The following is an 11,375-nucleotide window of genomic DNA, read 5'->3' on the forward strand; positions in this document are numbered from 1 at the left end:
TAAGTGAGAATAAATAAACTATTTATTTATATTAAGGTGTATTACAAAGTAACACCTTAAGACCCAGCTGAAGGTTATATTCTTTTCCACCAAGTTGGTAATTCACTGTCCACATAACTTTTACAGTTGTGTTGAAACACAAAATACTTTGACTTTTAATATTTGACTATATTTGTAAAAAAAAAGCTTTAAATCACATTTACTGTAGGTCATGCAGGAGGTTCTTATGCAAAATGCCACATTTAAAGGTTCAATTTATTTTTTTTCAGCTAAAATGTTTTATATCCACTGTATATGTAAATAACCTAGATTCTACAGGGTGCTGGAATGTCTTATTTCCCTGAAAATAATGTTATTCACACTGCTGCCACCAGAGGCTCAAAGTAGATTAATCTAGAGTGGGTTACTATACACACAAATTTCCCATCTGAAAAATTTGTAAGCTTTTCTAGCTTCATGTCATGTTGGCCTTGCACTTTGAGTCTGATTTGTCAGCCTCACCTATGCTTTGAGTCTCTCACTTATGTGCTGTCAGAGACTCAAAGCATATTTTCCAAAAAAAAAAGACACTACTCACAGTTTCGTGTAAAAAAAAAAAAAATTAATTTATTCAACAGACAAGCCACTGTATCTTAAGTCATACACTCCCCCTTTTAAACACACTTCCTAGTTCATCAGTTGAGTACAGAAGTCAGAGAGTATGTGCACAATTTTGATGTCCTCATGTATCTGTCCCACTGGGTTATATACACAACTCCTTGAGATGCATCACTGTGTACACAACTGATCCATACGTCAAATGCAGTGATAAGCGCATCGAAAATGTATCTCATCTGGAACAGAAGTCTACTGCGGTGTCTTACCAGATATCAGTCAGTGTAACTAGTCAACGGGAAACACGGTTGATGTCTAAGTCAAAGGCCAGCGGACAGTCATTAAACGCACACACAAATCTAGTCATTTTTTACGGTACGCCTCCCTCAGTCACTAGGGTCAGTGCAGCAGGTATGTAGGTGGTATGCGTCTTATGCCTGGATGCTGCTTTTTGCACTGAAGGCCAGGTAGTACACCAGGATACCAACAGCAGCAGCCAAAACCTCTGTGGAGACCCATGGACCACTCCATGCTCCCTGGAAGGAGAAAAACACACACTCGATTCTTCAGCCTACCGTGTCAGGAGAAGGACAGTGAACCTGCAGCATTTTTATTTCCTTAGTATGTAATGACACATTCAGTGGCCACTTTCTAACAGCAAGCCAGTGGGGAAAAAAATAAAGAAAATACACATCAGTACACTTACCTATATAACAGTATAATTGTGTGGTGTGCATTAGATCACATTATGATTGGTATATGAAAGTTGATTTTCTCTTACCTGGTGATCCACATTTACTGAGAACAAGGGTTTGATGGACTCTACATCCTCATTGTTCCTCTGAGCCTGTAAAGGACAAAGAAAAAGCTGTATAACACGCATCTTCACAGATACACAAAGCCAGTAGGGCATCGGCGATCCTCCTACCTTGCGCAGTGCACTGTATGACTCCTCGTCAAAGAATTTGACCTGATACGTTCCTGAGATGGCTTGTTTGTGAGGGAGACTCCAAGAGACCTGATAGAAAGTGAAGGAAGGGGTGTTAGCTCCTTGGCTGAGGCAAAAAGGTAATAAGCTGGAACAGTACTGGCAAAGATGGGGCTCAAACCTGGTACTTCCCAACATCCTGTCCACGGGTTACAGGAAACTGTTTCCCATTGACATCAGCATACAGAGCCACACTCTATGCAAGACAGAATAACGTTTACTTGTAAACTTCACAAGACTCCATTCATGTTTTGAATAATTACATTCTACATCTGTGCCCCAACACAAAAAACTCCCAGAGGATCTGCCATTTATAAAACTTCGCAGAAAGAATAGGCACAAGAATAAACACGGGTTCCTTTACAGCACCAGTTAAACCACAATCAGTACATTTCTAGACAATAATCTGATGTTTCACCCACAGAATTCTAGCAGATACCGATAGACATGCAATTGCATTCCGTCCATATCTGCTTTACCTGAGCTCCATTGGCGCAGGACAAACTGAGCTCCACGATAAACACAGATTCTGAGGAAATGACAGCGTCTGTAGTTGTGTAGGAGGATGGCGTGATGACGGGACCCGTGCAGCTCTCCGCTGAAAAGCAACACATCAGTCACAAAGCAAACACGTATCTTATATTCATGTGTGTTCAACATGTCTGATTCATTGTGCATTTCCAGCAGGATGCAGCATCAAGTCTCTGTATGTTGTATGGAGCTGATGCCAAGACAATGTGCTCATGGGATGATCTTTCATTCAACTGGCTCTCCAAAAACGATGACGTCACTACACGTCACAGGTTATGCAGTGCACTTTACACCTTTGTGTATATACATTGCTATAATATTCTATACTTTTAGGTACTGTAATGGGCGGTGTTATAGGCATTCGCCCGAAAGGGTCCGTGTACTGCAAAAATCTAATATGCTTATTAATTTTAGCCCTTTTGAACTTAAAGAACAGACTGGACGCCGCCCAAGCCAGTAGCACTGCCAGCCGCCGGTTAGGTTAGCCGTCGCAACTAGTCTGTAACCAGAAGCAATTCTGAAGACCACGAGAGTTTTAACCTCATTATTCAACTACTGCTGACGAAAATACTTGATATGTAACACGATTACACGTTCATGACATGATTATTTTGTATGGCTGGGCAGATATATAAATGCCGGTTACAACAATGGTCAGCATCATGAATGTAAATACTACTAGACTAGGTGGGTAGTAGGTGACTGTTCTTAATAGTAATAAAGTAATAAATATTGCGATGCAGAAAGTAATACCACTCACCTGTACAGAGACAGACGAAAAGAGCTAGTAAAGCGCCGATCCGTAACATTTTCAACTCCTTTTCATCACCAATGTGCTAATTTGTTTATGTACAGCAGCCCCCCTTCCTTCCCCTTCCGTAAAGCCACCTCAGCGCCAGCGCGCAATGACCTCTGGGATTGAGGCGGACCATCTTCCAACACGTCACCCAGGAGGAAGGAGATGCGCTGTTTGCCGGGTTGCCAGGTTGCGTAGAAATCTCTGCGTACGCGCTTACGTATTTGGGAACATATAGTATAAAGAAGACATTTCGGAGAAAATTTGATTAGTCTTTTTTCTTTTCAGGGAAAGTTTTTGCAATAAACCCCAGATTTATTCTCCACTCCAGACAAATCCACTTCCCATATTACATTTTATCCAGCTAACACGTTACAGCAAAGGAAAATGTATGCAAAATGGAGCAATATGACAGTAAACACACCTGGCAACCTCCAATGCTTGTAGTTAGAAACCCAGCCAAGCAGACATGAAGCTAAATGTCATAGTATACACACAAACTACAGCACAAAATTTATTTCTTAATCTTATACTATAGTAGATGTGCATCTACTTAGCTATTCTCCAGTTTTAACCGTTAAGACAGCACAGTAAAGCAGAAAAAATACTTTACTGTTTTTAAATAGAGTATTTTATATATATATATATATTTTTTTACTGTAACTACTGCTAATCAGTCAAAAAGGATGACAAATGCAGGTTGTTTTAGGATCTGTGAATTTCAACAAAATTAAACTCATACAGTATATACTGTCCATTTTGACAGGATACCAAAATTTATTCAATGAATCCAATTCCATTACAGCAATATAAACATTATTTTCAGATAGACAGTTTACATAAACAAATTGACAACACGGCTCAAAGACAAAGTGCACATGCATAGTGGAAGACAGACTGACCACAATAAAAAACACCAATGAATCCAGTGCAATACTGTGTACAGCAGAGTCAGTGTCTCCATATTTTAACTGGCAAAATAGAATTAACTTTTAAAAACATTTGGCAGAACTATAATATCTTTATGAGGCATTTCTATTACTTCTGATTGTAGTTGAACTCTTACTAGTACACATCGTTACAGGTTACATTTATACTTTATTACTATCATGCCTGTCAAAGTGCAATACTGCTCCCTATCTTTACAGTAGGAGTGCACAACTTCAGTCCTTAAGGGCCACAGGCTGTACCAGTCTCAGTTCTTTCTTGCTTTACCAAAGTGGTCAGCTGGATAGTAAGTCTCCTCACCTGGAACTTCAGGCACCACACACAGGCACTGGTTCAAATGTATGTACTAAAGCTGTTAGAACTCTGGCTCTCAAGGAACAGCATTGTGTACCCCTGCTTTACCGAGTCCCGCGTTCTCATACTAGGGCTCACTGGATGCAGTCTGTCACATGGATTTGAAGGGTGTCCATGTCCGGTGCCTGGTACTGGCACTTTGGGCAGCGGTAATCGGGCAGCTCCTCTGACACATTCTGCACGCGAAAAGATGAGGGCTGTGCTGGGCTGAAGGGGATTGTGGCCCCAGGAAATCCTCCTGAGTAGGGGAGGGAAAGGGAAGCAGGAGAGAGAAATAATTTGAAGACCATGAATCTGCGTTAGGAATAACCCTTCAATACGGAATTCAGCCAAGGCTATAAAACTGTAGTCACTGGAGGAGGCCTTGGCTCCAGTGATTGCAGTTGATGCACACATTGGTGTACTTGATTCAACTTGTTCTCCTGTATTAAACCTATTTAACAGTCTTAATAGCTCTAAGTAATGTACGGAATGCTAGAAAATCTGCAATATTTGATCCCACAGAATATCCACAATCTAAGCTGTTCCCGAAAAAAGCACAATAACACTTACAGTAGACCAGACGACTCCCCATTAAAACATGTAGCTGTGACTACCTGAAAGAGGTGGGAGTAGGGGACGGGCCGCCCTGTAATCCTCTATGTGTCTCTGCTGCATCTCCTCCATCCTCGCACTGAAAAACAACCAGAATGGTTTGACTAAACAACACAGCTGCTCTGCTCTTCAGTAGGATTCTGGAGCAGAATGTAACTGCTCTTAATGGATAACACCAATAATATTTAACATAAACAACTATGATCCTGTCAATGGGAGCTCAGAGGAGTTGCCACAGTACCGTGATGTGCCTTCCAGCCTGAGCCTGTCCACTTCAGCTAGGGCCCGGTTCAGCTGCTCCTGGAGCTCCTCCTTGCGTTGGTGGAGCTTCTCTCTGGCCTCCCTCTCTGCCAGGAAGTCAGATTTATAAATCTCTGCCTAGAAGTGAGACACACATGTAGAGATGTCAGGGTTAATGCACACATTAGTGTAGTTCCAAATTACTTTAGACAGGCAGCATGCTGCATGGACTGTTTCATTCCTAAGACAGAGTACAGTTTAGGGTGGCATTAGGAAGTGCAGTACCTGCGCAGTGAGGACAGGCACAGTCTCCAGTGTGCCCCTTTGCTGCTCCACCTCCTCCTTCAGCTTGTCGATCAGGTCCTGCTTCAGGGCTAGAGCCCTTTCTGCCTCCACCAGCCTGCTGGCTAGGTCTTCCACCTCTCCATCCTGACACACACAGTAATGCACATACGCTCTATGTGTAGGATTACAGGAAGAATGCATATACTATTAAATGTGTAGCATGACAAGCAGACTGATGATCAGACTAGACCAAGAACACACCCTCTGTTTGGCCTGGCTCTCACTCTGGAGTTTGGAGTCGTAGTCTTGGTACAGCTGAGTGTAAGCATGTTGCAGCTGGGCCAGCTTCCTCCTGGCATACATGGGGAAAGGAGTCACACAATTCATTAACATCAAAATTAAGTTTATATGTCGTTTACAGGCTTCCCTCATTTAAGAACTGAGAATGATAAACCAATCTAATTTGCGCAGTTGGTTGCACAGTGGTTAGAGCTGCTGCCTTTGGACCCAAAGGTTGCAGGTTTGAGTCTCATCTCCAGCTGTAGTACCCTTGAGGAAGGTACTTCTCCTAAATTGCGCTAGTAAAAATTGTATGAAAGCTGTATGAATGGGTAAATAACTGTAACATTCTAAGTCGCTTTAGAGAAAAGCATAAGCTAAACGAATAAATGTAAATGTGATTTGTACCCAAAACTGGCATAACAAACTATTAACCCCAACTTAAATGTGTCTCAGAAGGCCAGAAATAAAAAAAAAAAAAAAAAAAAAAAAAAAAAAGCCTTGGGGACACTGAGCATTACACAATGCAAGCAACCTCTCTCCATGTTTAGAAAATGAGACATAAATTTTGCATGTTTGGCAAAAAAATCTTTTGTTGGTCAGTTATGCATTACTTATTTTTCTCATTTTTAAATTAATGGCAATTATAAGTTCATTTCATTTATAGGAATGGATTGCACAAGAAGCCTGTTTTTTCACTATCAAATAAAGCACTTACGAGTTTTCGCACAGCTATTATTCAGTTACAGTTAATATGATATGACCATAAATTATCACTGCTGAAAAAAGAAAGTAATACTGAAGACTAAATCTGAAATCTTGATCTGGAGAGCAGTTTCAAGCATCAGGGCTGGGACGATAATGTGATGCTCCAGCAGAGTAAAACACTCACTTGTCTTCTGTTAGGACAAGCCTCTCTGCCTTCAGTGCTGCCTCCAGGTTCTGGGTCTGCAGCCGCAGCTTGTCCACTGTCACACTGTGCTGAGTCTTCAGCTGCTCAGTCTCTCTCTCTAGAGTACGCAGGGCCTCCTGGGTCTTATTCAGCCTAGGACATACCAGAAGGATTGCAGAGCTGCACTGAGCCACACCGAGAGGCATGCAAACTGAGACATTCATTGACACACAGACAGAGGGAGTCATAAGTCCAAACACACACACAGGTAAAGACATAGAGGTATCCTTACTTCTCTTCTAGCCTTGCCCTCTCGGCCTCACTCCTCTCTAGACAGCTCTGTCTCTCATGCAGCTCCCCCAGCAGGGAGGTGACCTGGGCCTTCAAGGACTCGCTGTCCTTCGTCAGCTGTGCCACAGGCAAAACACAACAAAGTGATGACACGGTGTACGCTCCAACTGGATGTGGTCAGCTGCACGTCATACACCCATTTTCAACAATGAGCTCAATGCAACAGTGCACATGATTTGGTATGTACTCAGCGAAGAGGTTTCTCTGCATGTGTCTGCATAAATGCACAAGAGTCCAAGTACCTGTGCGCATTCATTTTCCCTCTGCTTTAAGAGTACTTCGTTTTTGTCTTGTTGAACTCTAGTTTTTTGCAGAGAATCAAGTTTCTCTTGCAGCTCTCTGTACCTGTAACACATGCAGAACGATACACTGTCTAAACACACAAACTCTACCCATGTCCTGCAGGCTTCTGACGCCATGAAAACAACATTAGGTCTGCAATTTCCTTCTGGATCAAGAGTTTCTATCTATCCATCCTATTATTACTACACTCTTGTTAAGCAAGCCTGCACAAACAATATACTGGCCTATATCACACATGTTAAAACACAATGAGCATTTACACACTGCAACAAACCCCCCATACACTTATTTCAAAAGACATGCCAGGCACATGATCTCCAACATACCTGATCTGTGTTGCCTGCAACTGTTTGGACAGCTGAACAAGCTGAGGACTGAGGAGAAAAACAGAACATGTAAACATTACAATAAACCACCCATTTGCCATTACACTCAATGCCAGCAAGTCCCACCTAGAGGCTGTCATCACAGCCGCGGGTGCGGGCAGACTGTGGGAGCTGCTCGCCTGAGCATCTGAGCACTGTAGGGCCTCCTGCGTCACTCCAGAACCCTTTGGAAAGGGTGGGGACATGTCACAGCCGTGTAAACATACAGTAGAAATATACAGTGCTGACAGGAATGTCAAGAGTAATCTAAAGCACCTGCAACTGAACAAGCCTTGACTGTAGCTGCGTATTTGCATTACGAAGGTTCTCCCTCTCTCGTTCCCCTTCCTCTATGCTCTTCTCCAGCTCCTCATTTCTGCTTCTGAGCTCTCGCATCCCTTCCTCCAGCTTCTCCTTGTGGGTTCGAAGCAGCCGCAGGACCTCATTTCCTCCCTCCATGGGCTAACAGGCAGGGAGATGGGGAGATAAAAGCGTTGCAAAGAGGAGAAGGGAGTAACACCTTTTCACGCACAGACTGCCTTGACCATAAAGCTATTATGAATATAAGAAGTGACAAACAAACACTGAAACGGTTATGTAAATGATACACTGACCTTAATAACAATTGGACATGGCGATTTTAAATATAAGTTCATACACACATTCGAAAAATGGTCAACAAGAGCTGCAGCCTAATAAAGGATGCTTCCGTACCATCTTTCTAGAGTATGTCACCTTAACCTGGGTAGGCAACACGTGGCTTAGTGGTTGGAACTGCTGCCTTGCACTGGAAAGATCGAAGTTCAAATCTCACCTCCTGGTGTAGTACCCTTTGTGCAAGGAACTTACCATAAATTGTTCTATTTAAAAAAAAACTAGCTGTATAAATGGGGAAATCACTTCAAGTAGCTTTGAAATCAAGTCCTAGAAAAATAAAAACATGTAACTGTAACCTTAAAACTGTTTTTACAATCTGGCACTTTACTGTAGATGCTCCCTCGCATGCAGTACAGCGGGGCACAAGACACACAATATGCAGCTCTTACCAAGCTTGTCGGGCCAGTCCGCTTCTCTACCTCCCTGTTCTCATCTCCATCCCCTTCTCCTTCCTGCGATGTCGACAAAAAAGGCACACGTACTTATGCACCAATGCACATATGGACAGCACTTGAGGGCATGGCTATCGAACCGGGAAAGGATAAATTCCTAGAGCAGGAAAGAGAAAAGCATGTAATATGTTGACCTTGTGGGAGTTGTGGAACTGGCCTCCTGCTCCAGAAGAGTCGCCCTGTTCCTGAAGATCACTTAGGTCCGGGCCCTGTGCCCCAGCAGCCAGGAGGCTGAGCTGTCCCTGTAACTCTCGGTTCTCCCTGCCCAGCCTCTCCACCAGGTCTCGTGCCTCCTGAAACCGCTTTCCCAGGAACTCTCTTTCCTCCCTCAGCTTCTGATGCCATCCTTGAACCTCTTCACATCTGCTCCTCAGAGCTGCATTGCTTTGCTTCAGTGCCGCTGCAAAGATGGGCAGGTGAGAGAAAGCGGAACAGATTCAACACTGGTCACGCACACCGATGCGCCGATAGCTGTGTAAATGTGACAAACACACGTATGACCTTTGTCTGACAGCCGTGCTTTGTCAGCTCATTACGGCTCTGTGCTGGAATGCAGAATCTATGGAAGACTGCAGCGTGACTGCGGTGGTAAACAAAAAAAGAAAAATCAACTGCATCGTGCCTTGCGTGTCTGCTTACCTCTCAGCTGGTTGTTGTCTCCAAGAAGCCTCTGAATAACCTCATTGTCAGCCAGCTCGGGGGGGCTCCCCAGCAATCCCTGAGCCCCAGATCCCGCTGCCTCTCTTCCTGCCATGTCCCACTGCAATGCACTGCCCAAGGGACCCTGAGGCTGAACCATCACCTGCGGGGAAGAGCAGGATTCACAGCTAAGGTCCTTCACTATCAATAAATAAGCACTGGGTGTGTACGAGCCGTCACCTCAGTGAACCCCGGCGACATGCTGATGACTTCATATTTAATGAATGACTCGTATATACATTAGATTAGCCAAATGAGCAGCTAGTTGGTATTTGACTCACTACACACACACACACACACACACGTCCTGTGTCCTCTCTCCCATTTCCAATGTAGCAGATAAAGGACTTCATTTTGGTATGAGAAATACTCGCAACAAATCTGTCAGCGACAGTACTGAAAAATATAAAATTAACCGTGGTGGCAGAAGTAGGACCCCAGCCAGGGCCAGGAATCAGGAGGAGCAGTGAAGAAAACGTGCTAAATTTGACAAGTACTGCACAGTTTTCACAACATATCAAAGGGTCTTTGAGGGTTTACTTTCAGATTTAGTCAAAGCACAGTAACATACGGTTGTTTTTTCTGTCACAAAAGCCACAAGGACGTGTGACGACGTGTTCTACGGGACTGCTGACAAGCAGAGCGACAAACTGACGACAACTCTGACAAGCAAAGACACACCGACGAAACAACTGGGGGGACTGAGTTAAACACTGACAGTGGAAAAACAGCAGCTTTTTTCCGCACTGGCATGATAATGTCTCCTCACAAGGCCGCAGCCTTATAAGCTTTTTAAATAAACGCGAATGTGAATTTACATAAAAAAGCTGTGTGATAATGATTCTTCTCGAATGTCTCCGTTCAGCTCCTCCAGCCCAGGCGATTCGCACGGCCTTGTTTCTGCACATTTTAATATTTATTTTCAGCTCAGTATATAGTTTCTATTGACATGCACTAAAACTGCATCAAACATGCAGTAAAATAAATGAAGGACTATAAGGTAATAAAAGACACGCGTGAGGAGCAAAGTGCTCCGGGTTCATTCGCGCGCGCACGCGCGTGCGTGTGTTTGTGTGTGTCTCTCAGTCAGGACCTCGTCCGCGGCGGGCGGGCAGCTAGCTGTCGGAGCAGCCTCCGGCGGGCAGGGGCACGCGCTCGCTCTCCGCTCAGTCCGCCGCCCCGCGCGCTGCTGGCGCGAGCTTCATGGCAAGCCGCGAGCGCCGCGCACAAGTCCAGCTCGCAGTGAGCAGACACGTCCGCGGGAAAAACACACAGGGCGCCGCGCACTCGTACACCGCCAGATTTCTCCCTTTCACTTCCGTGTTGAGTTGCGACGTCAGCGCGGATTTAAAGCGAACGTTCCCTCAGCGACGAGCGCGCAAACTACCACTGGGATACACAGCCTGTTGAAACCGACTCCTAACGGCGTTCCACCGCTAGCATTGCTTTTCACGAAATCACTCCCTCTGAAACAAGCTACAAAAGCAGTATAGCGCGGTGTTTCGTCTTCAGCTGTAAAATTCCATGCAAAATAAGGCAACCTTCAAAATATGCGAAAATCTGGCAACCCGCCGATTTGAATGTTGGGTAACGTCAATATAGAAATAGTACAAGTGACAGACTCGTTCCGCCCATTGTTAACAGCAGACAGTATGCAAAGCGCTAAGTGTGCAGTAGTGCGAAGTGGAGGATGAATGGAATCTGAATGAAAACATTTCTTAGGAGGTGGTCTACAGTTCACGTTCAGTGCAGACAAAATGATCATGGATATGACAGGTTTCAACTGTGAATACAAAACAAAAAGAAATGTACAAACATAATAAACTGAACAAATGCCGAGGAAACAAAAATGCAGACAAAAGGTGTAAAATAAATATGTGCACAATTTTGTGCTCTTTAGGGCTGCTCATGAAAATTATCTGTCAGGAATTGTCAAGTAAAAGGGAATACAGTACAGTATGTGTGAACATCAGGTGACTCTTCATCCCCTTTTCTCTGCAAGCAAAGGGGAGACATTGACACAGCATGTCTCCTTCGAACATTTGTA

At 44.0% G+C, this 11,375-nt stretch overlaps 2 protein-coding genes across 3 annotated transcripts; both read right to left on the reverse strand.

The window, feature by feature from the left end:
• Nucleotides 1–602: 602 nt before the first annotated feature.
• LOC108939180 (translocon-associated protein subunit delta-like) lies at nt 603–3,029 on the reverse strand. Its single transcript, XM_018760326.1, has 6 exons — nt 2,874–3,029; nt 2,062–2,180; nt 1,704–1,778; nt 1,523–1,612; nt 1,376–1,441; nt 603–1,130 (listed from the first exon to the last, which is right to left on the reverse strand). The coding sequence occupies exons 1-6, from the start codon at nt 2,920–2,922 to the stop codon at nt 1,026–1,028; spliced, it is 504 nt and encodes a 167-aa protein (XP_018615842.1). The 5' UTR covers nt 2,923–3,029; the 3' UTR covers nt 603–1,025.
• A 649-nt stretch (nt 3,030–3,678) lies between these two features.
• Nucleotides 3,679–10,677, reverse strand: LOC108939062 (NF-kappa-B essential modulator-like). 2 transcript variants are annotated; one of them, XM_018760175.2, is made up of 15 exons: nt 10,422–10,677; nt 9,269–9,431; nt 8,764–9,029; nt 8,567–8,629; nt 7,797–7,982; nt 7,608–7,705; nt 7,482–7,529; nt 7,095–7,197; nt 6,794–6,909; nt 6,502–6,654; nt 5,592–5,682; nt 5,331–5,474; nt 5,047–5,183; nt 4,808–4,884; nt 3,679–4,449 (listed from the first exon to the last, which is right to left on the reverse strand). In XM_018760175.2, exons 2-15 carry the CDS (start codon nt 9,426–9,428, stop codon nt 4,286–4,288), a joined length of 1,806 nt encoding a protein of 601 aa, XP_018615691.2. In that variant the 5' UTR covers nt 9,429–9,431; nt 10,422–10,677; the 3' UTR covers nt 3,679–4,285. The 2 variants fall into 2 exon arrangements, with proteins under 2 accessions (XP_018615691.2, XP_018615690.2); XM_018760174.2 differs by lacking the exon at nt 10,422–10,677 and adding an exon at nt 10,147–10,408.
• Nucleotides 10,678–11,375: the final 698 nt, after the last annotated feature.

Source organism: Scleropages formosus, chromosome 19 (genome assembly GCF_900964775.1).
Source record: "Scleropages formosus chromosome 19, fSclFor1.1, whole genome shotgun sequence".
Classification (NCBI taxonomy): domain Eukaryota; kingdom Metazoa; phylum Chordata; class Actinopteri; order Osteoglossiformes; family Osteoglossidae; genus Scleropages; species Scleropages formosus.